This window comes from Takifugu rubripes, chromosome 14 (assembly GCF_901000725.2).
Source record: "Takifugu rubripes chromosome 14, fTakRub1.2, whole genome shotgun sequence".
Taxonomy (NCBI): domain Eukaryota; kingdom Metazoa; phylum Chordata; class Actinopteri; order Tetraodontiformes; family Tetraodontidae; genus Takifugu; species Takifugu rubripes.
This window is the reverse complement of record NC_042298.1, coordinates 8,886,542-8,914,541: the sequence shown is the minus strand read 5'-3', so window position 1 is coordinate 8,914,541 and position 28,000 is coordinate 8,886,542. Positions and strand designations below refer to the sequence as shown.

Sequence of the window (28,000 nt, the reverse complement as noted above, 5' to 3'; positions counted from 1 at the left end):
CGGGAAAAACCAAAACGTAGTCACTCTCACCCTGCTGAGCACGATCACACCGCAGTGGTGGGTTTGGGATTTACTTCAACCGCAGAGGAAGTTATAACTTTTATTTAACTTTGTTTATTATTGTGTTCATGCAGAGGTGGAAACAGTTGGGTGTGTGACCAGCAGGTGGCGCCAGACACATTCGACCGAGTTACAGTTAAGAGGGATTCTACTCTATTTTAGTTTACTTTAACCTTTTCTACATCTTAACTAACAAAAGCCCAAAGCTAATAATGACCAGGTTTAACCTGGAGATGTTTTGTGTCTTTCTCAATATAGCACGACATTTCTCCATCCTCGAGTTTTGCATTTATGACTTTACTTTGGATTCTGGCATTTGAGGTGCAGGCATGGAAAATGCTGCAGTGACTGTGAGGCACAGAGCAGATTACATGAAGCTCTGTGACATGTTTTATCTCCAGTGACGTGAAATTCAAACACTGTTAGGTCATTGTCGCCTGTCTATATTTCTATTTCCTGAAATTAGTTTTATTGCATGTTCTTACATCCCTCCCATACTTTTATTGCTGGGACATGACTGCTGATAGTCATAAACCAAAGTCTAATTTGATTGTGTGTTAGAGATAGATTTGGTGATGTTTGTCAGTTGCCTAACTTCCACACAAACCCCACTCTGATCTGCTCAATTTCAAGTTTACTGGCATCAAAGAAGTTTTAGTAATATAAAGGCGTCTTTAGCCAAGCCAGCACCAGTTCTGTAGTCGAAGGCCAGTGTCAGTCCGTTTGGAGGTGACAGCAACGGCCGTAATTTGCTATTGGTGAAAGATTATTCACAACTGAGATTTTGGTTGTTCCCTGAAATGTTCTCACCATGGTTGCCGCAGAAAGTTTAGGTCTGTTTCTCACCTTTGTTGAGTGTGCATGTTCTCTCTGTGCCCGCATGTGTGGGTTTCGACTGGGCGGATTTTGTTTGTTTGTTTGTTTATTTAGTTTTCCTCCCACACTTTTACAGTAACCAGAGACCCCAGTATGAGTGTGGACCTGTTGGACTGGTGAGCAGTCCAGGTCCAGCCTCACACCCAGTGCCTGCTGAACTCAACTTTATCGGGAGGAATAGATGCTCTCACTAGATCCAGTCCAGCCATCAAGAGCATATATTCGACATGATTGGCTAACATTTTATCCATGTCTTGCTGTAACCAGTATCAGTGACCCTGGTGTGAATGTGAGTAGTTCCCTGTCAGAGCACAGTTGTATGGACCCCACTTTGTTTAGAGACAAATGTCTGGTTATGAATGATGCCAGTCAACCGAGGAGCAGAACGAAGACAATCGTTTGTGTGGTCTCATTAAGAGGACAAGCGTGGAGGGAGGGCATATTTACTGGAGCTCATTAGTGAAGCGCAGGGATTCGGGCCCTGATTGGTTCCGACACGACGCGCTTTAGCAACGGTACTGGTCTCTCTGGATCTTCTTGGCAGGTGGAAAGAGATTCCGCCCGTTCCCATGACTACCAAAGCGCCCGCTCAAACAATGGGACGGTTCTGAGGCCAGTTCTTGACGATGATGAATCACTATGGCACGGTTCCCCTCACGGGCGAGCAGCGACGGGGAGACGGGGTCGTCTCTAATTACTCGTTACTCTCACAGACACGTGAGAGCGGACAGCTCACAGATGGTCCCAGTCTGGAAACTGGAAAACTGGGGTTGGTTGACTTAAGTGAGGTGCGTGTGGATCTATAAATGGGAAGGTGTTTAGTGCGGCCCGGTAAATCATTCATGTTTTACAGCCGCAAGACGTAATCACTGGAAAGAGACGGAGCCAAAGGTCTCATTTTGCATCCGTAAAGGGGAAGCTGCGAATGCCACTCGGTGAGTCTGAAGTTGCATTTTTCTTTCTTTTAATCAAGTGTGAGCAAAGTGAATGCAAAAAGAACTGACGCTGTGGGCAGGACGGCCTATGTGATGTTCTCTTCTCCAGCTCACATTTGTTCTCCCCTTTCCTCAAAGTGTTCTTACAGTGCAGACGTGCTAATGTCATAGGGGTTTTGCTTAAGTCTTATGTTTTATTAAAAAGCAAAACATTTCCCTAATTTGGGTTGTTAGCAGTTGCCATAAGCACCCGCCGATGTGCTGTTAAACGTCACCCCAGAGAAGCTGACGCGCCTCGATCAATCGATCAATTATCGCATTGCTGTTGTCTTTCCTTGGTGTACTTTTATAATAACTATAGTTGCTGGCTCTAGGAGAAAGAAACCAAATATGCACATGCTTGACAATGTTTTCCACTTTCTTTCTTTTTTTAATTTCACATTTTAACTTGGGAATTCCTTCCGCCCTCATAATCCTGGAGTTTGATGCAGTTTATTGGTCATAAAATGAGGATCTACTGTATCTAACATTCCTCTTTATTTGCAGGGATGGTGGCGGTCACGTTGAACACGTTGCTTTGCCTGTTGTGCTTCGTCAGCTTCGCTGATGGTGAGTTCACTTTTAATTAGACCGATTTCAATTTTTAATCATCATGTCTTCACATAATCCGCTTCTGAATGCTTCCACAGCCAACATGGGTCCACAAATCAACAAAATACTCTACAACGTGTGTGAAGACACTCCTGCAGGTAAGCTGTGTTTGGAATATTAAAGAATGTTCCTTCCTCACATCATTCATCAGCAAATATATGTATTTATATTTGACCCATTGCTTCCCCAGGTGAAGTTGCATTTGTTATAGACGCAAGTGATCCTGAAAATGACCCACTGACATTTGAGCTCATTGGGCCAAACTCTGGATTCTTCAGTGTGGAACAAGGCACTGGGAGAGTATTTATCGATCAGACACTGGATAGAGAGGTATGTTGGCTATTTTATTTAAGTCTGTAAAGCAGATCCATGTGGGTTCTAAATCTCAGCTTTTCCTTTCTTTTTTTTCAGAGTTCTGAGGTCATGCCACTCACTGTTCGTGTCTCTGATGGTCCCAACAAAGTGAGTTCCTGTTCATTTTCAACTGGTCTTCCAAATCACAGTGGATCATATACTATGTATGTGGTGTGTTTCAGATACAAAGAGATCTAACTATCTTCCTAAAAGAGGCCAATGACAATAAACCCATATTTCAGCAGTCTTCATATGATACGAAAACCCCAGAGGTCAGTCGCTTCTTCGATTTTTCTATCTTCTTTTTTTTAAACAAAAGCAAACAAACATCAAGATTCAAAGAATTATTTTGAGTGTTTTTTGATTGGAATTGTTTTTTTTCTACCCCCCCCCCCCCAATCAAATGAGTCAGGACACTGCTGTCGGTGCGTCTCTGTTCACCGCTCTGGCCGAGGACAGAGATCTTTCAAATGCAGGTGCTGTTCGTTACAGCATTGACGAGGTCAAGCATCCTTCTCTTTAAATAACTGGCTACTGTTGGTCGTCATCTTCCATAAAGTCAATTATCATTATTATTTTTTTAAATTCATTTTTCAGGTTATTCCAAGCAGCGGTGTGAATCTGTTTCGCATCAACGCATCGGGGGTCGTCTGGTTAAATGGGGGCCTGAATTATAATACCCTGAGCACTTTCTATCAGCTTAAAATTAATGCAACTGTAAGTAGATTTGATTTCATCATCCATGACAACATTCTTCATAGGAAAACAGCATAATTCCATTCAATTGAGGACATGTATGCATATCCAGACATGTCGCTACAGCTAACTTAGCATAGAAGGTGCTAAGCTAAAAGCCAATAACTATGGATGTCAAGTCATGTTTTTAAGACCTTTATTATTATTAATCCAAATATAGAAATAAAAGCATCCTTTACCAGCTATTCTGTCTTTCTTTATTTATAGGATGGAGGAGGCCGGTGTTTTTATAACGAAACAAATTTTTGGTCAAATGTGGTTTTCTCCTTCATCACCATTGTGGACGTCCCAGATCTTAACCCAATGTTCCTCGGTCTTCCCTATGTAGCATCAGTTGAAGAAAATTCACCTGTGGTAAGTGCAGAAGGGTATTTTTTTTGCTGTTCAGTGGGTTTAATGGCAACTGAATGAACTTTTCTTCAACAGAACCATTCAGTGTTTACAGTCAACGCATTTGACCAGGACAAAGGAATCAACGACGCCATCATCTACAGCATTGAAGGTTGTATTCACCACCGTCAGGGATAATGGCCATTGTTGTTTGCATGTGTTCAGTAAGGTGTTGTTTTCCTCCACATTGTTTAACAGGTTCAACAACAGAGGGCCTGTTTAAAATCTCAAGCGACGACGGTGTCATTTCTGTAGCAGGTCCAATTGACAGAGAAGTTACTGGTGACACTGTTAATCTGACTGTAAAGGTAGAACTCTTATTTAAATTTGTGTAATTTTTAAATGGCAACTGAATTGGCAAACACAATTAAACAGATACGAAGCCACGGCCTGCAGGTGTAGCTTAGCATCATGCTAATTTGTTGAACCTTAGGCTACGGAGTCCAAGCAAGATGTCCATGGAGTGTTTGCCAACACCACAGTGCAGGTGCAGATCAACATCCAGGACGTCAATGACAACGGGCCTGAATTCTACAAGTGCGGCTTCTATTGTATGAATACAAGTCACTTCACTGGAGAGGTCCTGGAGCATTTTTTGGGCTCCATTTCCATCAATATGACGGTTAAAGATCCAGACAGGGTGAGTAGAAGTACAATCACAAGGACTCCGGGAGCCAAAGGTCTGGCCAAGAGTAACACTGACAATCTTTCCAAAGACTCCCAGAACTCAGCTGATCCTGGAAGGAGAGGACAAAGACGTGTTTTCCGTGCAACCTGAGTCTCTTGTATCAGGCATTAATGTTCAGCTTCAGGTGAAGCAGCCTCAAAACCTCGATTACGAAGTCAAACAGCAAATGATTCTAAAGGTACGTAAAACTATGAAGAGTCAGTTTGTCATTTTGGAAGCGCTTTGGGTTGATTTTTGCGACCCTTTGGTGGTTTAGGTGGTCGCCATAGATGAAGGAGAAAGCAAGTTCCGGTCCACTGCTACAGTTACGATCAGCATCATTGATACCAATGACAACAGCCCCAAATTCCCTAAGGACACATATAAGCTGTCCGTGCCTGAACACGCTTCTAATGGGATGGTGATAGCAAATATTACCGTAAGTCTTGCACCAACTCCACTCTTAGAGAAAGTTTACGGTACATCGCTCAGTTTGTTCTTCCTTTCCCAGGCGGAGGACCCTGACACGATGGACCGAGGCAACATCAGATATAGACTCCTTCCTGACAGCATGTGTGTCACCTGAACCGAACTGGTTTTTAATCTGCTTGGTCGTCTGTCAAGCCTGTCGCCACTCACCAGGCTCTCGCTCTGTTTCAGACTGCAGTACTTTGGCGTCGATAACCGCACGGGCGCGGTTTTCGTGAAAAACAGCACCCTGTTGGATCGCGAGGTCAGATCTTTGCACTCAGTGACTCTGCAGGCAAGAGACAGCGAAGACAAAACGGGCAGCACAGAGTTGGAAATCACCGTCACCGACATCAACGACCAGTACCCAGTCATCAACAGAGACTCCTACCAGGTGTTTGTGAAGGAAGGAGGGGACTTTAATCTAAAGATCGAGGTAATAAATGTTTAAATATGACAGGAACAGTTTTTCCATTATGGAGACATGCAGGCACTGGTTCGCTGAAAGAAATCTAGAAATTGTTACAGTTGGAAACCATAGCAACAACGGAGCCTACAGTCGCGCCCCATCTTATAAAGGACATTGAAAGAGGTGCAGCTAATGCAGATGTAGAATTGCCTTTTCAAACTAATGGATAAAAATATAAAAGACAAGCAGCAGGGGGCGACCGCACTGATGCATGCTGGTCTGGAAAGCTCCCTATTGGTGGAATTTAACGATATTGATATATGTCTTATTGTTTTCCTTTTGGCCAGGCTACCGATGCTGACATGCCTAACACGTTGAACAGCCAGATAGTGTACGCAATCTCACCGAGCACGTACAGCGATAACTTCACCATTGATCCGAACAGCGGAGTTTTGACAAACAGCGGCAACCTCGATCGTGAGTTCCTCGACTCCAAACTGCAGGGGAGGGTCGAGCTTATAGTAACAGCTACTGACAAGGGCACCCCCTCATTGTCTTCTAACGTTACGGTCATTGTTAATATTGAGGTAAGTATCCAGATTGTGTTTCGTGCTGGTTTCTGCTGATGTTGCCTAAACGTTTTAATTTTTAATGCATTCCAGGATATTAATGACAACATACCACAATTTAGCAATGCCTCCTACACATTCTCAGTTAAAGAAGGGCAGAAAGGTATTTACCTGCACCAAGCACTTTGTTGTGATCACAGCGTTGAGGCCGAGCATTAACTGCATCATTCCATCCCATCAGGAGCATATGTTGGCTCAGTGTACGCTGAGGATTTGGACCAGACCACAGAGTTTAACCGCATTTCCTTCAGCATTGTCGACGGAAGCTCCGGCAGCTTCATCATTCGTTCCTTCGCTGAGGACGGCCGAGGCTACAGGGGTGACATCAGAGTGGACCCGGACGTCGAGCTTGACTACGAGAGCATCCGGAATCAAACGCTGCGCATAGAGGCAGCAGATCTGGAACAGAGAAGTGCTGAAGCGGTGGTGAAGGTGAATGTGCTGGATGTGAACGATGAGAGGCCCGAGTTCGAGCCCATAGAGCCTGTCTCAGTGAAGGAGAACACCAACAACACGGAGACCGTCGGGAAATTTACAGCTTACGACAGAGATGGAAATCACTCCCTGTTGTATGAACTGGAATCCATCCAATGCAAATGCAACGACTCCATGACGTCCTGCAACAGTTTTATCCTGGATACAACAGGGGAAGTCAGGGTGAACCCCAACGACCTGGTGGACTATGAAAAATGTGATCAGGTGCTGATAGAAGCTCAGGTGGTGGATCAGTTTACTGAGAAAGGAGAGAACAACAGTGCCAAAACAGGTCAGTATTGGTCTTTAAAAAGGCATCAGATTCAATGTCATGAGCACAGCTACAGATACATATGTCACTTCATTGATTCAGGGCTAATGGTGATCAACATCGAAGACGTTAACGACAACGCTCCAGAATTCATTTATTCGGATTCTGTTTTTGGTGAGTTTATATCTGAGTCGGCACTTGAATGCTGTTCTCTGTGGTTGGTTGGTGTGTAATCCCTTTGTGTTCTAGTTGTGGTGTCTGAAAGTGCGAGTAAAGGGACGTCGGTCGCCGGAGTCACCGTGAGTAAGAATGTAAAACAGTTGTAACCTGAAGTATAAAATATTTTGATCGTGATTAAAGTTTTGCTGTTTAGGCCACCGACCGTGACTCGGGTCTAAATAGGCAGATGGAGTTTAAAGTAACAGCAGTCCAATTTCGGGACAACAACGATCAGACCAATACCATGAGGATCCTGTTTGAGGCCATCACCACCCAACAAAAGGACTCATATGTTGGGATAATCCAGTGAGTACAAAGTCAGTCATCCACAATATGCTGCCAGATGACTGATACGCTCCAACCGTACATCCCCATAATCGCGGTTTATTGCAGCCTCGCTGACATTTAACAGCTCTGTGGGGTTCAAAGGTCAGCGGAGTTTCTGTCAGCTGTCATTGTTGGGATTTACCGGTACATAACTTGTTGATGACAACAGACACTAAACTGCTGGGGAAAAAAGAAGAAAAAAAGGTTGTTAATGTAGATTTACATATTAAAAAAGCTGAGCAGTCACAACCACAACGGACAATCTGGTCAAAACAATCATAAAATCAATCAAAGATCCTTGTGCGATGGACTGAAACATGTGTTTGCTTATGTGGTATCGTCTCCAAATATACCTACACGCAGCATTTATTATTTTTCATCTCACAGAACCACCGAAGGGCTGGATATGAAGCTCAAAGGGAAGTATGTGGTCACGGTAACTGCGACTGACACCGGTGGCCTCTCCACCAACACAGAACTGGAGGTGCGTAACCTGAATGGAGCGCTGCAGCCAGACGAGATTTCAGCTAACATACACACGTTTCTCTCCTTTGCAGATTTTTACAGTTGATGAAACATATAAAGTGGAGCTTGAATTTACATCCTCGGAACAAGAAGTAGAACAAAAGCTCGATGAAATCATCAAGTTCGTCTCCTCACACTTGGTCAACACTTAATTTTGTCCTGTCATTTTATATTCATTTTCTGATTTGCACGTTTTAGTGCGCTCACTGCTGCCACCAAAGCCGCCGTTGAAATAGTTGCAATCAGGTCTGACACCGCCATACTGTCCAGGCAAGTTTGGAATAATCTGCCTTTTCGTTCGGACTTTGTCCACTAGGTGGTGCCATCGTTCATGTCACCTCTCATAATGAAGATTAATTTCTTTGCAATGATGGAAGATCTATTGTTTCAGGGCTTCTGGTAACACTATCATAGTGGCATATTTTGTCTATGCTAATGGGTCTGCTCTCACCTCTGCTGAAGTGGAAAGGATGCTCTCTGCTCCCGAACATTATCTTATCCTCGGGCAGCTCGGCCTTAAGAACATAGTATGTACACAAGTATTAATATAAAACCAAATACAAATCATTAATACTGATAAGGAGTTTTGCTTGTGGTTGACTTTACTGTATTCATCTGTAGAACCATATATTTTTTGAATGAGACAGTAAATGGTAAATGGCACAAAACAGGAAAGTTTCTACTTTATTTCAGGGTAATGTGCCAATAGTCACAACAGATACGAACCCTCTCCAGTACATTCTGCTGGGAATCGTCGCAGGCTTGGTTATTGCACTGGTCGTCCTCACCACTACCCTGTTGTGCACTCGCAAAAAGTATGAAGAGATATTAAATCTATGTGTTGATGTGATGTGTTAAATTTGATAGAACATTTAACTAACAGTAATACTAAAGCCAAAGTTGCTAAGTGTGTATTTGCAGCAGTGTAAGTGTTTATGAACCAGATGACTTTATGCCGTAGCTATAAGAGGAAGCTGAAGGCTGCAAAGGCCTTGAAGTCTGCTACCATGGTGATATCTGACAACCCAAAAAATACTGCAGTGGTGCCTGGAACCAACAAATACACCACGGAGGGGTCAGGAGTCACATACCTTAAAATGTAACGGTAATTGGAACAAATGCACATCTCTGACAGCGTGCTGTTATTTATCGCCAGGGCCAATCCTGTTCTGAACCTCAACATTGACACAGCTCTTGTTCTGGGCTTGGACGAAGAGACCTCTGATGTGGACAAAGTCAGGTACGAACCAACACATATTTCCTCTGGCATCTGTTGATGCTCGGTTGTCGCAGTTTTTATTCAAGCTGGATGAACACACTGACGCATCAGTGCTAATCTGGGCATGTTTCCAACATTTTATCCCAGTGTGGATACTGTGACGGAGAACTAGCCCTCAGTGTTTGCACTGCAAACTCAATGTGGAGTTTGGACTTTTATATACCAGTAATAATTTATTTATTTCAGCCTCAATTCTATGGATTATGATGAAGACTCACACTCCTTTTCAAAAGAAACTGGTTCTGTTATGGTGAGTTGAGCAAAAATTCAAATGAATGGTCTAAAAAATATCAATTACAATTTTTAAAAAAAATATCATCCTTCTTCGATAAACTTCATTTGCCACAATTAATTGATGCAATCAGGAATGAATTACAACTCTGATTAACAGGAGATATAATCTTCAGTTATATATTTATGTCGGTAAAACATCAAACAAATGACTATACAATTCAATACATTCATTCATCACGGAAATCACTGATACTAATATTCATTTACTTCTCTCACCTGGTCTTCATTAGCACATCATTCAGGAGGAGGATGAGGTGGAACCACCTGAGTATGAGGAACCTCTGGGTGCAGCGCTGGCCTTGCGGGACAAAAAGAAAGACAAAAACGCTCCTCCCCTGGTTTTAAATAATCCTGCTTTTAGCACGACTGACCTGTGATGAAAACAAATGCAGAGACTGACGCGATGAATGTACTGCACGTGGCCTCTCGGCAATCGCCTTTGTGCCGAAAAACTTACTATAAGAGACAAACAAGCCAAATCTGAGATCTTTGCTCCATGGAAACAGTACAGAGGCACAGCAGGGATGTTTTTACAGCAGATTGTTTGACACTTCCATTACGTTTGCAGCAAATTAATTGATATTGAAGTAGAGTAGCATTAAGAATGATCAAAGGAGGGGCAAAAAGCTATGCTAGAGGTTCATCTGTACCGTGTCTCCACAGCTGCGGCTGCATATTTAAAACTTCATTATTACAGAACAGCAGGTTATATCTAAAGGCAAGCAATGGGGAAGCCAACAACTGCTTTTGTTGCACACGAATCACTTTATTGTTCTTTAACCATAATAAGCAACACTGAAAACCATTTTTACCTTGAACTGAACTGAATAATATCCAATGCAATGATAATTCCGGAGATGATGCTACTGGAAAGAAAATCCAAAAAAGATCAGTACAGACAAGCACGATATATTTTATAATGTCAATGTATGAATAAAAGGGTTATGTATGAAGACAGCTATTGTGTATAATTTGTCAGGATTTGTTTTTAGTTTGAAATGCCTATATGTCTTTATAATAAAACCTCGAGCAGTGTGACTTCCTGCAAGCAGCTGATTAAAAAGACAGATTAATCAGACGTTAGTGCAGTTTGTAATTAAAACATATTTCTACCAAATGTTGATTTTTATGAGGAAAACACCAAAATCACTGACAATGTTGCCACTGAACTAAAACACTTTAGCAATTAGAACTGTCACATGAACTGAGTTACTCATAAGGACATTAGAACACATAAAGTTGCCAAGATTAAAAAGACCATCTATACAGATATTATTGATCTTGAAAAAGATGATGAGTGTGCTCCCGCTTAATGTTACAAATCATGGCACCACGTCTAAAAAAACAGAAAATAAGACATAGAAAGCCGTCATAGTCAAGGGTTCTTTTACACACAAGGCAACACCGACACCAGTTTGAACTATAATTTCAAAATAAAAGCCTTAACCAAGTCCATCACTCATTTCTCAAAAGCTAATTAGTACCATGGCTTTATATTATACGAGGCATTAAAAAAGGCATCAACACCTAAACTGGATCATGAAAAGCCCAAAGGGCCTCCAGAGAGTTCTCCACATGGAACTCGGATAAGGGCAACAGTCCAGTTAGGCGTGGCTGATTCTCCGACGTACACTGAAGATGTAGGCCCACGGTAAATGCCTTTGTGCTTTTTCTGTCACATGACAATGTGATCCGCCTCTCCAGATTGTGATGGAATCCATCAGTTGGTGAATGTTCCTCATCGCCGCTCTGACTGCACCCACCTGATTTGTCAGAGTCACTCTGTGGTGTGTGCTTTGGCACAACAATGCGGCTGCTGCATGTTCTCCATCATCTGACGGAAGGGGTTTCTTCTGCGCTGGCTCACCTCTCCCCTGTCCCGTTGTCTCCTCTTTCCCGCCCTGTCTTTCCCCGTCGGCCCCTGGATGGACTCAAGCGAGAGGGGCTTGGCCGAGGGGTTGAGTGGAGGAGGTGGGGGCATAGAAGGCTGCCTCTTCTTCATCACCTGTTTCTCCAAGTGTTTCTGGATGGCAGAGCCCAGCACCGCCACCTCCACAACTGCCCCGTACACCTCCCACGTCATCCCCTTTTCATCCCAGCTCACCTCTTGCACCGGCTCCTCGCACTTCTCCTTACAGTTCCTCACCTCTTTTGAGTCATCTTCAGCAAGTTTCACTTCAGATCCCTTCTCCTTCCCTACTTCCAGTACCTCCTGCTTGGCCTTTATCTCCACTTCTATCTTCCCTATGCTGTCTTCCTCCTTGATGTCCGGAAAAGTTGCGGCCGTGGGTGTCCTCGGTGTCATAGGTGCCGTGGCCACGGAGCGAAACTCCACCTGCCGACCCACCTGCAGTTCGGCGTCTTTGGTCTCCATCCCCACCACACCACACTTCCCGAAAGAGCTCGGAAAACAGAAAGCCTGATCACCCTCAGGTGGCGTCATGGGGCTGGTGGCGACCGACTGACACTGCACCACCTCCAGGCTCACCTGCGTGCGGATGTTGTGGCAGCCAAACGGAGCTGGAGATTCGGGGACAGAGGGCCTCGTCACAGAGGCATCTGTCGGATCTTGATGTGAGTTTTCCGAATGTTCGGCTTTCGCATCTGCTGCTGCTTCAGAGGCAGAAACCTCTCCGGTGTGATTTGTGTTGGACATGTCCGGTGCGTGTGGAATGCGTCCCATTCCATCCACATCCTTCACATCCATTACACCCTCTTGTTGTTTACGTTCTTGCAGTTTGATCACGTGTAGCTCTAACAATTCCTCCTCCTCCGCTTCCTCTTCAATGTTATACCGTGTCACTGTGATTGTAATATCTTGGTCCATGCTGCCCAGCCTCGTCTCCTTGAGGGGACCATTCTTATCTTTCAGACTCTCTTGTTTATCTGTTGGTCCGGCTGCACTGTCAGAGCTCTCTGGACGTTCATTTGACCCATCTTCACTCAGCTCCTTTGATGCGTTGATCTCTGTCTCTTGTTGGCCACGTTTTCTCCGTTGCTCGCTAATTTCCACTCCCTCCCTCTTGTGTACCGCCTCCCTCCCGACGACCTCTGGAAAGGCGCAGCTGAAAGGTGTCTTTGGGGTCATGGGAGAGGTGGCGACTGAGCAGAACTCCACCCGGTGACCAACCTGTCGGTCGGCGTCTTTTGTGTCAGAACCAGAAAATCTCTCAAGGGAGGCTGGGAAGAAGAAGGAATATCCACCTTCAGGGGGTGTCATGGGGCTGGTGGCTGCCGAGTGACACTGGACCACCTCCAGACTGACTTGTGTGCGCATGTGATGTTGGCCCTCAGGAGCTGGGGAACGAGGATCATAGGGGCCCGGGGTGAATGGAACAGGTATCGAAATATTCTCAAGTTCTGCATTTTTCCTCTTTAGGTCTTCCTCCTGATTGTCAGCATCTGCATCACCAGGGAGCTCGGTGGAGATTGCCTTGTCCTCATTTGTGACTGCAGTTTTATCAGCTTCAGGCTGTTGCTTCAGAGGAACAGGCCCAGTGTATGGAAAGGTTTTAACTTCTATAGAGTCTGATTGATCAACATTGTTACACACACTGTGGGAAATCTCTTTGAATATTGGATTCTTGTCTCCCTGTTTATCATTATTTGCTTCCATGTGTGACCCTGTCTCATATTCTCCCGCATTCGGTGCTGCTGGACTCACGCTGGTCTGAGTTCTCCCAGCATCAGTGCTGCCATCTGAGCTTCCCACACCGTGTCCTTCATCCAGCACCTCGCCAAGCTTGTGGTCTTCCCTGAGTCCTTTCAGGTTTTCCTTAAGGCTTCCCATGTTTTCTTCTGCATCAATGTTGTGCAGCAACCTGTAGGACATAACACACCACTGACAAAGTGTATGTGAAATGAGGGGAAAGAAAGTATTGTGTAACAGCACACTACTAGAATGAGCAGCAGCGACCGTGACAAAAATGTGTCGTCAGACAGTATATCGATAAAGGACCCAAACACTGAGCAGTCAAGTTAAATCACTGTGAAATTATCAAGTTGCTTATTAAGAACTAGGGACCACCAATCTGAATGAGCCATGATTACTCATTATATGCAAGATGCAGTTCTACCAAATCACGATGAGATCATTTAGCCGGCCGATTATAACAAAGAAGACACCAATATCCAGAAGCATTGTTCTTCTTTAATGATTTTGATACAGCTTGGTGTTACCGAAGCATAAAATCATGCACCACATACACAAATAATGTAATGTAAAAAACCAAACAGGATAGAACAAAAATTTCATACCTCAGCCCTTAAAGTGAGAGTAAAGCCTGTCCATACATCGTTGCTGAATTTGGGTCAGACATAGCAAATCTCGCAGTTGATCTGGAGCTGCATCTGTCCACGCATCTCCCCTGCAGACTGATAGTGATTGCAGAGGCTACAGGTTTTTCTCTAGAAGAAACTGTCTTCTGCAATCCTCTCTCTTTAAGCTGTGGCTCTCTCTATTCAAAAGCTTCACATTTCCAGTTTCCCTGGAAACCACGGTGGGGTGCTGGCAGAGTCTGGTAATGGAACGACAAAATATGTGTTCTGCTCTCTGATCATCAGTAAATCATAGTAATTAACTTGATCCTCTCATAGCAACACAACGGCAACAGCCGAGAGTGAATATATGTGTCATATGGGGCAATGTATGGCTTGGGTATGGGTATTTAAGAAATGGCACCTTCACTATAGACAAAAGTTTCGGAGAAGATGAAGGATTTGTTATCAGTACTTTAAAATAAGACCACAGTGTGCTCGTCTCTGAGTCCATGCAGGTGCATTCATAGCAGGAAAATGATATGCTGGAGCATCATCGAAAGTGAAGCACTTGTCGAGGCAACCGGAACCAGGAAATTTATGCTAATTGGCTTTAATGGAGAAAATGTATGAATGTCGGAACGTAATGTTCTGAGGCAGAAAGCACACAGAGGAATATGGTTCTAACAACTGAAGCCTGAAGGACGAGGAGCTGTACCTCCCACACCAACAAACATTTATAATCCACCCCGTCTTATTCTCAAGTCTCTTCGCTCTGCCTCTCCCCTCTGTGGAAACAACACTTCTGCCCTGCCTCTACAAAGACGAGGGCATTATTTTCCATACTTGCCCCTATTTTAAGAACCTTCCTTTTCGTGTTATTTTAGAAGCGAGCCGTAGTGTGGTCAGAACACACTGTACAGATATAAGTATTCTCATCATCAATTCAAAGGCTTCCACCAATCACACACTGGCAAAAAGATCTGTTGCTTAGCAACCAGCTAGTGTGATGCCAGGAGGTGTTTCTACTGAGGGCCCAAGTAGACTGTTTGGATGACATCCTGATCAGAAACTCTCAGCATGCCAAAGGCCATCTTTTCTGTGTAGTGGAGATAACCAGGACACACACCTCACATTTCTATTGTTATGGAGACTTTTATTGACATAATATCTTACGCAGCTCCTTACCCTAATGCTAACCATTCCGACTGACTCCTCAAACCTGAACTTATTCAAATTCTAACCTCAACCTTAAAACCACATTTTAACCTGTAAACAGTGATTGTGAGGTTGTGAGGCCCATCAAAATGGCCCCACTTTGCTAACAGAATGAGAATTTTGGTACTTGACATGAAGTAAATGCGAGGACCCACACGCGTACAAACACATATATGGGTGCTGAACAAACAGCTGCTTTAGTTATCTACGTTCAGTGTGACAGGATGCCACATAAAAAACACACACACACAATGGAATGTTTTTATTTTACAAAATAGTTTCAGATGATTCAATCTAACACCAGAAAAGAAACACAGATGACAAGTGAATAATTTAAAAAAGAAAAGGAAGATTTCCTTGGAATGTTAGCTGAAAACATAATTATATTTCTAATTATAATGAGAAGACATTTGCTTTGGTCTGCCTGACCCACAGCTTGCCAAAAAGCCCCACCTTAGTACAGCAGCTCAACTGGTCTTGAACCAGCTTAAACACCCCCTTCACCACCCAATCAGGTAGCTTCTATTCTCACACCCCCACAATAACCAATCCAGCTCATACACATACTTTCCCTCCACAGATGGCCCTATCATGGCCTCCTATCAGGACATTCATGCCAGATTGGTTAATTGACCTGTAGGTGAGGGACTAACCCGCCTTCCCTCAACAGTATAAATACCTCAGTATTCGGCTGTTCTTTGGCCTCTGGAAACAATATCTTCGGAAAAAATCAGGGGTTCACTCTTCTGTCTCCTGTTTTTAAATTTTTTTTTACCTCATTGATTAGAGGGGCTTTTTTTTTTATTTTATTTGATTTTCACCATTGCTTTAATTAAAAAACGAAGTCTTCTTGGAAGCTGCGAGGGCAAACTAGCCCTTGCAAGTAACCCCGCTTCCATCCGGAGGAACTGAGACCAAAACCCTCATGGTTGAGACTACGAATTGAGGGAGGTTCTGTAGCTCACACTTGTTGAGGGAGGATTGTTAAGCCAGAGGACACAGGTTCATTACCTGCCAACCCAACGAAACCAAGGCTTTTACCTCAGCGAAGAAACCACCAACTGTGACACTATAGAAAAAGAAACCTACATCTTCCAATGGAGTATATATGTTTGCTCGATAGCACAGGCTGACTGATGTGCAAAGGGACATGGGTTCAATTCCCCCCACTGTATCCTTGTAGAGCTGCGACGAAAGCTCCCCTGGGTTATCGACCACCTGTGGCATTAAGGTAAGAGCTGTCCATCTCCATGATTTATTCACAAAGGGTGATACCTGTGCATAAATCTATACATGCAAACATATGTTCATCCAATAGGCCACACATATTAGGATGGCAACAGAACATGCACCACCTCACTCAGCCAACCACATGATCCAGAAACCAGAACACACAAGCAAACAGTATTTTAAACTAATTCGGGCAATACACCATATGGACCAGACTCAGGTGCATTTCCACCAGGGTTGTATACCAATTACCAGACTTTGTTAAACCATCTACACCCACTATGGACACATGTGATAAAATTCACAGCAATATTTCAAAATGGATCCAAAGTACAACTTCTACTCTCCACCAATACATAACTATAGCCTCTGTAGCCTCATACTCTCACAACTCCACAGCACTACAAATAGCAACTTCAAATCCAATGGACAATACCCTACCCACTGTTCCATAAACCGCAGAAGAACTCCAAATATTGCCCAAACCACAAGCCCCCTCTAAACTGTTCTTTCACCTGGGTCCATGCACATTTATTATAGAATAAATCCAGCAATACTGCTCCATATCCTCTCTTCCAACAGCCACTTCCCGGACAATGGCTAACAAAGTTATTGACTTGTTCCAGACCACCCTCTATCTACACAACCAGAAAAATTCCTCCCAGACCACCAACACAAAACTCAACCTACAAAAAGAGGCCCGATGAAACCCCCACAGACCGCTGGACCAACAGACCATAAATCTACCCCACAAACTCAACAACAGATGACTCCCCCTAAATGGTCCGCAGCATCTCTCCTACACCATGAACATAATCCACCAGGCGCCGACACATCCAAACCACAACCACCGAAGGTCTCGGAGGGTCGATCACTCCAAGTACCAACTCCAATGACGCCATTTGCCCAACTGACAGTCTTTCCCCTTTGGAAAAACCTACTTGCCACCATCAATAATGATGACTGGGTCAGGTAAGGTCAATCATGACCATAATCTAGCCGCCTCTGAGCCTCCCACTTCACACTTCCAGGCTGATATCAAACCTTATTCTTGGAACAGGGACACAATTAGATATATTCGCTTTAACAACCCCCTGGGGTATTTGTTTTTAACCAATGTTGGTGTCTTTTCCCAGAAATGGAGGTTCAATGGCTTAGCTTTTTACTGGGGTTAACTTGTGGGGTTGCTAGATCACTTTTCAATATATCATTTATTCATTTTTATTTATTCAGCAGAATGTGTTTTTATGTTTTTATGTATTGTTGCTCGATTGTGTATTTTATCATGATGTGAGTTGGTCATTTTGAATCCCCTGATCCTTGCTGCTCAAACATCTGTAGTTCATGACCCTGAGCTGTCCCTGGCAATTTAGGACTAGTAAATGTGAGGACACACGGACACACACAAAACATTTACTTCAGTTATCACCACGGTGTTTGTCATGATCACACACACACACACACACACACACACACACATGGTTTGGTATATTTTTATTTCCCAAAATAGTCACATGTGATGAAATCTAACATCAGACGAGAAACACGGATGAGAAGTAAATATTTAAAAAGAAAAGAACATTTTGTAAAGATTTCCCATGGAATGTCAGCTGAATATATATTTTACCCCCCCACCCACCAATGATTTGCTGGACTGAAGCCTTGTTGGGGAGCCGTTTGCTTTGGTGCATCAGCCAGAATCCACATTTTTTTTTCACGGCTCATTTGCCATCCACTCTCCGTCCAAACTCCTTGATGGTGTTTGCAGCCTTGTCTGCAGCTTTTTCGATGGTCTCTTGTGCCTGTCTGCCAGCTTCCTGAGCAGCTTCAAAGAGACGTAAAAACAAGCATCACTGATGAGACTTGAATTACATAAATGCTGACGTGTAGTTTATCATATTTGTGCTTACAATCTGAATAATCAGCTTTAAGCGAGAAGGCTACTAAAACAATATTTTTAAAGTAATTTCAACACCTACTGTAAAAAGCATCCATAAATATGACTTTGCAAACATTTCCATCCTCCTGGCTTTTCAAAAATAGTTGTTCTAAGCTCAGGCTGACCAATATGACCTTTACCTGTGTTGGCAGCTTCTTTGGAGGACTCTGCCACCTGCTGCACAGTCTCTTGAGCTGCCTGCACTGAAACACATCACAGCAAATCAAGCTGGAAGAGCTCCAGTTGGATGTTTTTGTGAGATACTAGAAAATAGAAGCCTGGAAATATTTGATACATGTATATATTTCCCCCCAGTCAGTCAAGTCAAAACCAACATTTAGGACCGGATCAAGGCCCATTTAGATCCTCTCTTCTCTACCTGCAGTGTCGGCGGCTCCTTTGGCAGCAGTGTGGCTCGTTCCTTTCAGGTTCTCAAAGGACTTCTTAAAAGAGGCCATGGCTCCTGTCTCTGTCCTTGCAGCTTGTGTCCATCCATCTGTGCAGACAGCAGCCGGGCACGGCTGTTTAATACCCCTCGTTTGAGCCCAACACTACCGACCCTGCACGTTCCAGCTGGATTAACCCGAACAAAACCCGTTCAGAGTCCCAGATCAGACTGGCATCCCAGCAATGGCAGCGTTATGCCAAGAACAGGAGCGCAGTCAGCAGATTTTATACACCCCCTAATCAAACTCTCTGAAATGGGGCAACAAAAAGGGCCATGGCTGAATCAAACCTGGTCTAAGACACAACTTCAGTCGAAAAAACATCAGTTTTTTTAAATATGATCTAACACTAACAGAATGATTTTTGTTGTTTTTATTTACAGAGGAATGTATGTCTGGCTTTAACACATAAACCCTTATACTGACAAGTCCTGCAATTTAAAGCACATATTGATGTGACAACCATTGTGATTTAAAGACATAATATATTGACTTCAACTTGTTAAAATCTTCGGTACACACAAACACGCCCACACACAAACATGTATACTCAGTCCAATTCAAGCAGGTGGTCAAAAAGAATGGGCTCACAGGCAACTATAAAGACACAATGTTTTTGTTTTTTTTTGTAAAAAAAATCAAAATAAAGTAGCAGAATAATCTTAAATATTGTGAAATTTCAAAAGAAATGTAAAAATAAAGAACCCACGTACAGGCATTGTTGACACTTAAGAGGATATTATTGTTTTCCATATCTGCTTGCAACCGGGCATATTTATTTTTTCCACTCCCAATGTCCCATTGGAAGATGAACATCTATTGCACATTTCTAAATACAGAAACACACGAGTACAAAGTCACAAGCCACTCTTGTCTCATTTCATTGGGAGGGAGTCAAGGAAAGGAGACAGAGTGAGCAATTCCTACATCTCAAACACCTACATCCAACACATTACATTAATAACATGACATTTACAATATATAGTCATAAAAGATTTGTCTTGAAGGAAGAACTTTTCAGTGGGAATGCTTTTTTTTCTTGATTTCTTGATTTTTTTTGCCACAGGAGGATAATTGTAATAGTTTCAGCATTTGTCCTTTTTATTATTATAAATATTATTGTGCTGCTGGTTGGATGGCGGCTCGTAGTGAAGCATTTACGCCTCTGGCTCGTAGTCCTGGCTCTCCTGTGAACAGAAAAATAGAGACTTAAAATGCTTTGATCACACAGAATTCTTCAGAAAAAACTGATTCTAATGGTGTCTTTCCATCACGGCGCTAAGCGCTGGTGCAGTGTCTCTCTTTAGCCGGAAGGGGGCAGCAGCAGATCCATCCTGTCAAGGGCACGTCGTGAGCACATTCCAGCATGGTCGCAACCCCCACACACGCCCACTACGCGCACGATTGTAAATAAATAACAGCACCTTGATGAGGTAATGGGTGCCATATGGTAATGGGTGCCTATGCACCCGACGGAGATATTGAATGAGAGGAATTTTTTTCTGACTTGGGTTTGTGCTGCAGCGCTCCGACTCCATATTTACGGCAATGCAGGGAAAGCCTGACATTACCCACAGTGCTTTGCGGCTTGCGACGTCATCACCACACCCATTCAGAGAGAGCTCACACATCACTGGTGTCGCAAAGGATGGGGGAGGGGAGATGAAATGTAGGAGGAGAGGGACAGAAAAATGGAGGAGGGCGATAGAAGATCTCTTTTCCTTCACTTTTGATTTGAATACCTGCGTATTTAATACTCAAGCTGATTACTATGGCACTCTTCTGATGGGGAAAAGGAAGAAAAGATGAATGGAGAGAAGATCCTTTCCCATGACTGGATACTTTCAGTACTACTAGAAGATTATGCAAGAGCTCATTTTAAATAGATTAGGATGTTCGAAGAAAAAGATGAGCTTAAGAAAATGTCAGACTGGTGCAGTGAATATGATGACTGTATGTACAAAATCTAATTCCAATCAAATTTAATTAGCTGTGAAGGCTATTTTCAGCTGTATGGTTACTCTCTCTGTTGCACAGTTCCAGAAATAACCATGGGTGTCTAACACCCCCCTCCCCCCATCCCACACACAAATATTTGTTCATCTGTGTTTTTCTGTATTTTAATGGCAGTTGAATCGTGTGCTGTGTACATGTAATGACATGCATTCCTCATGGGTATAAGTGCATGACTGGACAGGAGAGCCCCAAACTCTTTCCCTCGCCATTGGCTTGACTAAGCCTCTGTTTTCTTTTCCCAGTAAACAATTACTTGCATGTGCGCTGCAGAGATTGCGTGGAGCAGAAGTGGAGGGCAAGTGTGGAGTGCTATTGAAATTCAATACGGAACAAAATGTGTAACCGAGCGGGGTTGTTGAATACTGATGAGCTTCCATCTGCTGTGAGTCAATGGATTCATCTCAACAGCAACACAGACACACACATACACACACACATTATTGGAGGAGTCTCACCAAACCACAAAAAGCTATTTACAGGCTGATCAGAGACATGCAGGAAGAAGTAGTCAGTTGATTTTGTGTACACGGATTACCTGCTGGGACTCATCATATGTCTCTCCTTCTGGGTCCAGCATTGCCTCTCCCTGGCCCTCCATGGCCTCCTGCCCATACTCCTCAGGCTGCAGAGACAAAATAGAGAACAGCTCTGTGGTGACATAAGCCATGATACATATTTGTGAGTGGACTAAACACAGATTGTTCTCTGCATTCTCTCTATAGTAAACAAATGTTGTTCAATGGTAATCCAGAATCTGCCATTGTTGGAGAGGAAAAGCATCCAGTTGTCAGGAAAATAAACATCCAAAGCTGTTTCTCAAAGGTTTTTTTCTCTCCCAACTTTCAGAGATTTACCACAAAGCCCATAGGAAGAAGAATTCCTTCTAGTGTCCAAAATGTCCAAAATCAAAGTTGAAATCTAAAATGATAGCCTCCAAAGTACGCCCACCCCCAAATTTTGGATATTCCCAAAACATTTCGGACTCCAGCCTCATCAGATCACGTTTTAATTTGACCAGCAGCCGATTGATTTGAGCCCCCTGAGTATTAGCATGTTCAGTCAACAGTTTGGCCTTAAACAGGGTGTTGTACCTGAACACCACCTCACAGAGATGCGTGTTTGATCAGCAAATAAAATATTAATGATTTGAACTCCTTTGCAGTAAAATAACTAAAAATAAATGACCAATTTTGATCCCAGTTAACCAGAGCTGATGAAGAAAACAAACAGTGGCCTGACAGCAGACGGCTGTGCCTGCCTCATCACGGCCATAAAAAACAAAGCTAGTGGGTCAGCACACATTTATTTTTAAACCCGGCAGTAATTGAGTCAATTAGGCCAGAGAAGATCGTCCTATAATCCCATGTTCTGCGAGAAGCCGATGCTATTGCTTTAAGCCGACAAACGTGATTACCACTGCCTTAAGTGCTGAATAATAGGAAACCACCACAAAGAGGCATCTAATCAGCCAGATCATCTTCTGGGGAAAAAGGGAGCACAATAAAGGACAGACAGAGGAGCAGAGGGGGAAGAAACAGTTGGTGTTTCATTTTACTCATTGCTTAAGCTGAAGATAAAGCCCAGTGTCAGTCAGATGTGATTCACATATTATTTTTAAATGAAATGTGGTTTTGTATGAATGCTTTTCTTTATAATTCCTGCAGGACACTCTGGCTGAAGAGCATTCATGTAACCAGTGTAGCAGTGTGCTGTCAGGGTGTTGCCAAACCCAGTTTTATCACTTGATAACGCTGTTGGGGTTTTATTAGACCAGTTATCAGATTTACTTGATTAGTGACTCACTGGAGAGGGTTCAGCTCTCCAAATAAGGCTTTAGGACAGGCCAGGAGAATTCCAGTTTTACAGGGGTTGGGGGGAGGAGCATCAGTCGTAATAAGCTGACAGGGCTGCAGAATAATTTAGGCAAAAACTTGGCAAACATCCACTGCGCTCTCTTGATTTTTGTTTAGCATCTATGGAAAATCCAGTTTGTTCTCCCTCTAGGTACTATTTATTATTATTTTTAATATCAGCCACGATGGGCACTGACACAGGGAAAAGAAAAAGCAGATTAAGTTTCAGCGTGATGTGCAGAGCAGCATTCATTTATTATTAGCACATGCAAACAGCACAGTGACGTTCCAAGTGCTGAGCATGTTGGATGATGTCATTTAATTCTCCACAACCAGGCTTCGAATTACTGGGGAAGTTCAATGCGGGTTTTAATCCCTCAAATGTGATTTGGACCCCGCAAAAGTTTGGAGGGTAGCTAGATATTTGATCAATTTAATTAATAAATGTTTGGTTACATAGTATTTCCCAATTCCTGTTTATTATGCAAGGAATACTCAAGGCAACAGGATTTCAAACACCCCTTCAGTGGACTGTACCATTTCTGTGCCTTCAGAATTGTTTGACTTGACATTACTTGACTAGCATGGCTCCAATACAAGTCACCCTGTCTTGTCCTGAACTAGACGGTGACTTCACCTCTATCCATTTATCTGCAAACTTGTCTTCTGTTAGCAATCTGTCAGTTTCTCAGCTGATATCATGAACGGACATCTCACAGACATGGCTGCCTCCTATCTAGATTTTATTTTTATTTTTTCACCCTGTTTTCAGTTGTTTGAAGCACATGCCATTCGAAGTGGACAATCTGCTACACTAACTGCCAGTGTGGGCAGTGCCAATTTACTTTAAGTTGGTCTTATTTTCCCACTATATCTGGTAATATGTGATCTTTCTTTTCTCCAGAATTGGCTACCTGGCATTTGCTAGGATTGCAGAAGAATGTATACTGCACACCAGAATTGCATAATGATACAGATACGTGTGAATATAAATTCACGGCTCTTGGCTGACACTGTGCATCGAGTGAAACTGCCACCCCCCCTCAAATGTGAACGCTGTCCACAACACATCCAAAATAACGAATACAGTATTTAAAGTGTATATCTGTAGCAGTTTGCATTGTTAAAAACTGACATCCAATCGAAATGGAGATAAATTTATCATTAAAAAATATGAAAACAACTGCTGTTTGTCTCATATGTCGTTAATGATGATGTTGATGATGACGTATTGTAATATGTTTGTATAAAATATATGTATGTACTGCAATCTTGTAGTTTCAAGCTTGTAAAACTTTAATTGTACTCCACGACACCAAATGTTATGCAAAAAAAAAAAATGAAAGCATTGTGTGAATGATTTTTAAACGTTATTTATGTGTCAGACAGCCCTCACAACGCCACAGTACGTTTGTTAGTTGCTGTATTTCATGACAGCAGCAGACAGTAGATACATACGTTCATGTCAGTAGGGAACTCGTCTTTTTTCACCAGGCCAGTGGCTGCCACAATGTTTCCCATCGCTCCAGTGGTCTTCTCAGCCACTGCAGGGACACACACCGTCATGCATATATATGCTAGTGAGTCAACGCACAGATTGAAAGTGTCGTCTCTGTAATTTCCACCTTCCCCATCAGCATCGCGGTTGTTAAACAAGGGTTTTGCAGATGTAACATTATTTCTATCGATCTCGTTCCACTTGTTTCTATTTTTTATTTTATTCACAGAAATTAACTCAACATATGAGAGACAGTAAAACTCACCTGTGCCCACGCTGTCTTTGGCTTTGTTACCTAGCATATTGCAATAAAAGAAGAGGGGAAAAAAGGTTAGAATGGGTAATAGCTCTTTTAAAGGTTAACCCACCGTTATTTGCAGTTGAGCCGAACATTTCCTTTGTTTATATAGAGCAAACTTTATTTAAACGTAGAGGAACGTAAAATTTCAGGCATACAATCTGAAGCCTCATAGGGATATAGTAAAAGAACAGCTGCTGCATTTAAAAAAAAATGTTATTAGCTATTGTTGGATTCACTCTAGCTGGATGGTTAAATGCGGTGAGGATGTTTTACTTGTAAATGACCTGAGGAACAACACAAGTAAGTAAATACAAATGCATTTCTCAAGAGACGCTACAGAACAGCAGCGGTCGAGTTGCTCTCTCCTCTCTATTAGAAACCACAGAACTCCTTATGCTTGTGATCTACGGCAGATATGAAGCATTTGCTACACACTCCGACAGTCTATTTGGGTTTCACTGTTTGCCTCATTGCTATGATAACTTTTTCATCCTCTTTTCTGCTCAAGTCACATAGGTGGCTGGGATGCTAAAAGCCAAACGAGGAGAGATGGACTGGTGATAACGTACAGCGCTACAGCCCTAAACCAGCACGTTCGAATCAGGTTAAACTACATTTGGACCTGTAAAATCCAAATCCATTATGTCAATTTAGTGATGGAAAAATGCCTTAAAACACCAGAAGAGCATTAGCATCAGATAGTAGTGATGCTTGGGAAGGTTATCACCACTAATAACCATGTAAACCTGCTATACATAAAGCGAGTCTGTATTACTGATTTTGCTGCTCTTAGAGTGGCCCTGTACAAACACCAGAGCCTCTAATACAACAGTTGTGACATTCATTTGCCATGGAGCAGGCCTTTCTGTCTTCTCCCTCTCCTCCCTGCTTCATGCAGGCTGATCGCTCAGCTGAGCCGGGTGGGCGGGCTGCAGCAGCTGTCAAAAGGTGGGCCGCGGCCCTATCAGATCACTCCTACCCCTCCTCCAAGAGCAGCCTTCAAGCAAATCATATGGAGCTTTCTAGGCCAACACCACGCTCGACGAGCGGCACACAGCAGTCGTGCGCGCGCACACATACAGGCAAACACGTCACAGGAGAGATCAGCAGGATGATGGCGTGTGTGTTGTGACAGCGGCGTCACATGTTTTAATGGGAGGGGCAGAAATATGAATGGATTTTCTTGAAGGCTGACACCTTTATGTGCCTGTCTCCAGGCCCTGGGGTTTGGAGACTGCTCTAAAACATTGAATGGATGGAACTAATCACTGCAGATCCCTCCTGAGAGACTATCTCAGCTGTCAGAGGGTGGCGACGCTGGGGTGGGGCTGCTTCAGTCGACCAGACATGATCAGCTAACCCCTGTCCCTATTTCAGCCGGTCAGGTGAAAGGACACACGGACATTCGATCATATTTTTACCCTCTATAGGAACTGGACATTGTTTAGGAGACAACATTAAAATGTTGATTTTAGAGCGATACTGATCAGCTTTGGTAGGCTGTTGTAATCTAAAAAAGGGCTGCGTTTGAATTCTAATACTCTTTACTAAACTAAACTAATTTGACTTACTGTCTTACACATTACCCATCCAAATAAAATGGATTTACTAGGTAAGACCTGAACTTTAACATTTTTTTACCTCTCATGGTTGTAAATTAGGCCTTACTGTGGAATATAATTGAAATCATGCCATTATTCAACCATTTATTGGAGCGCCTTTGCTGCAGCAGCAAAATCATTAAATCTATTCTCCTCTGAGTTGTTCCTGCTCCTGCATACAGCAGGGACATGATCAGCCTCAGCGGACCCACTTGCAGGCGTTCGCTGATCATCTTACCTACAAACATGACTCCTTCTTTAGTCTTCTCAGCTGCAACTGCAACACCTTCCTTGGTCTTCTCTGCAGCCACAGCCATGCCCTCTTTAGCCTTAGACAAACCCTTCATAAACACATCCATCTTGGCCGAGCTATGGAGAGAGAGAGACAGTGAATCACTGCCGTCACTTTGCAAAAGAAAGAAAAGAACATTTCAATTTAATGGACATTGGCATGCCGGCTCCCTCATGACCCATAAGCTTCTACAATCAGTTATTTCCAATCGTTTCCTCTTTAGATTAAAACCCTCTTTAATCGTGGGCTTGAAGGTAATGGAAGGCGGCTACGCCCCTTGTGGTCGGACCCTGAACTGCAGGCATTTCACGCTGTAGTAAAATCCCTGTGTTCACTCACGCACGCAAACCCCCCTTTTCCACATCCACGTCAAAGCATGAAATATTCAGCTGCAGAAAGAGTTCAATGAAACGGTGACATGAAGATGGGCTCATTAATTATGGCTCGAGTGAAAAGCAACTCTGGGTGGCAGCGAGATGACAGTGCATGGGAGAAATGCGGCCCGCTTTTAACCAACCGGGTTGCATTTTATGCTAAAAGGCTGCGTTATGTTGCAGAATGTAGCTGGGGGGAGGATGGCAGGGGTGACATCCAGAGATTGTCCGATCACGGGTGCGGGGCCATCAGCGTGAAACAGGCAGCAGAACAGCATGATATGCTTGCATCCAAAGGTTGTTGTATAATCTTCACACTACTACGTCCTTAATGTCGCCCCTTGCTCACGTTTTGCGACCGACGGGGGGGGGGGGGGGGGTTGTGAGCCACGTCCTTTTCACGAATATTTCCCGACATTTTGCATGTGGCTTCCACATGCGGTGCAACCAGAGCCTCCGTAGGACGACGCTAATGTGCCTGATCCTCCAATGGGGGTGACCTCTATGTGCATCTAAAATGACGGGGAGAAAAAGATGCGATCGAGCTCTTACCTGTTCCCAAAGAGCCTTGGACTTTTCCCCTTATGATTCGGTCACGCGGTGGAGACAAACAGACGTCTGAACGGGATATATTTGAAATGATCAGTGTGTGGGCCTTCCTCGGGACTGATCTCCACCAACAGGGACGTCCCTCTTCAGAGTGCGGCTGAGACGATCCCCCCACCCCACCGCTCTCTCGCTCTCTCTCTCTCTCGCTCTCTCTCTCCATATTCATCATCATGGCAAGCTTCCCTTTATTGCACTTCGACCCATATTTCACACACAACAGATCTAATCAACTTTTCTTTGAATGGCTCTCCGGGGATCCATTTTGGATCTGAATGTGCTGCCTCCATCTATTGCACCCTTAAAACTGCGGCCGTTGGCCCCCATCTACTGTCCTGTTCAAAGCATCATTTGTTGTATTCTTAACTTCAGTTAACCGGTTTTACATCAGTAGTTGCGGTGGAGTAGGTGGTAGACTTAAACACCCATCTTCTTACCCCCGTGTGTCCAGACCCGACATGATCGAAGCTGCAGGGGCAACAGCAGGATCCTGTAATCATGCGGTGAAACCGTGCTTTTCGGTAGAAAACGAGTCATATTTGTTCAAGTCAGCAATGTCGAGATTATTGTCAACAACCAAAACGAGGCTTTAATTTGCAGAACGTCAGTTTGACGGAACACAGCGATCACGATGCAGCCGATCAGATTCAGCTGCAGATATGTGACACAGAGGTGGGGATCCACATTTCCACATTCTTTACCGGTTCAAGGTGGCTTTAGCAAAGGGTTAAAATCCGCCCCCCCACCACCACCTCTTTAGTAAAAGTGACGATATGCTAGTGACG

At 43.5% G+C, this 28,000-nt stretch overlaps 4 protein-coding genes across 7 annotated transcripts; 1 reads left to right on the top strand and 3 right to left on the bottom strand.

Annotated features, from left to right (window-relative positions):
- Positions 1 to 171: 171 nt before the first annotated feature.
- cdhr2 (cadherin related family member 2) lies at positions 172 to 10,197 on the top strand. 2 transcript variants are annotated; one of them, XM_029846969.1, is made up of 33 exons: positions 172 to 195; positions 1,481 to 1,724; positions 1,790 to 1,871; positions 2,418 to 2,480; positions 2,561 to 2,620; positions 2,713 to 2,852; positions 2,934 to 2,984; positions 3,059 to 3,148; positions 3,289 to 3,378; positions 3,474 to 3,593; positions 3,840 to 3,986; positions 4,059 to 4,134; positions 4,221 to 4,330; positions 4,456 to 4,662; positions 4,739 to 4,888; positions 4,967 to 5,128; positions 5,201 to 5,262; positions 5,350 to 5,593; positions 5,914 to 6,153; positions 6,229 to 6,298; positions 6,377 to 6,961; positions 7,043 to 7,114; positions 7,190 to 7,239; positions 7,314 to 7,465; positions 7,874 to 7,970; positions 8,044 to 8,132; positions 8,210 to 8,281; positions 8,403 to 8,538; positions 8,705 to 8,826; positions 8,973 to 9,086; positions 9,168 to 9,251; positions 9,477 to 9,540; positions 9,815 to 10,197. In XM_029846969.1, exons 2-33 carry the CDS (start codon positions 1,563 to 1,565, stop codon positions 9,959 to 9,961), a joined length of 4,110 nt encoding a protein of 1,369 aa, XP_029702829.1. In that variant the 5' UTR covers positions 172 to 195; positions 1,481 to 1,562; the 3' UTR covers positions 9,962 to 10,197. The 2 variants fall into 2 exon arrangements, with proteins under 2 accessions (XP_029702829.1, XP_011609137.2); XM_011610835.2 differs by lacking the exon at positions 172 to 195 and having other exon boundaries at positions 1,307 to 1,724.
- A 132-nt stretch (positions 10,198 to 10,329) lies between these two features.
- gprin1 (G protein regulated inducer of neurite outgrowth 1) lies at positions 10,330 to 14,014 on the bottom strand. 2 transcript variants are annotated; one of them, XM_029846970.1, is made up of 2 exons: positions 13,842 to 14,014; positions 10,330 to 13,425 (listed from the first exon to the last, which is right to left on the bottom strand). In XM_029846970.1, the coding sequence occupies exon 2, from the start codon at positions 13,414 to 13,416 to the stop codon at positions 11,362 to 11,364; it is 2,055 nt and encodes a 684-aa protein (XP_029702830.1). In that variant the 5' UTR covers positions 13,417 to 13,425; positions 13,842 to 14,014; the 3' UTR covers positions 10,330 to 11,361. The 2 variants fall into 2 exon arrangements, with proteins under 2 accessions (XP_029702830.1, XP_029702831.1); XM_029846971.1 differs by having other exon boundaries at positions 10,330 to 13,405; positions 13,842 to 14,013.
- A 3,776-nt stretch (positions 14,015 to 17,790) lies between these two features.
- LOC105417390 (uncharacterized) lies at positions 17,791 to 18,891 on the bottom strand. The gene is made up of 3 exons (XM_074084931.1): positions 18,608 to 18,891; positions 18,369 to 18,431; positions 17,791 to 18,114 (listed from the first exon to the last, which is right to left on the bottom strand). Exons 1-3 carry the CDS (start codon positions 18,684 to 18,686, stop codon positions 18,011 to 18,013), a joined length of 246 nt encoding a protein of 81 aa, XP_073941032.1. The 5' UTR covers positions 18,687 to 18,891; the 3' UTR covers positions 17,791 to 18,010.
- An 834-nt stretch (positions 18,892 to 19,725) lies between these two features.
- On the bottom strand, positions 19,726 to 27,340 carry sncb (synuclein, beta). Of its 2 annotated transcripts, XM_011610796.2 has the most exons (6): positions 27,162 to 27,340; positions 26,182 to 26,312; positions 24,307 to 24,336; positions 24,002 to 24,087; positions 21,226 to 21,312; positions 19,726 to 19,861 (listed from the first exon to the last, which is right to left on the bottom strand). In XM_011610796.2, the coding sequence occupies exons 2-6, from the start codon at positions 26,300 to 26,302 to the stop codon at positions 19,832 to 19,834; spliced, it is 354 nt and encodes a 117-aa protein (XP_011609098.1). In that variant the 5' UTR covers positions 26,303 to 26,312; positions 27,162 to 27,340; the 3' UTR covers positions 19,726 to 19,831. The 2 variants fall into 2 exon arrangements, with proteins under 2 accessions (XP_011609098.1, NP_001029018.1); NM_001033846.1 differs by lacking the exon at positions 27,162 to 27,340 and having other exon boundaries at positions 19,832 to 19,861; positions 26,182 to 26,302.
- Positions 27,341 to 28,000: the final 660 nt, after the last annotated feature.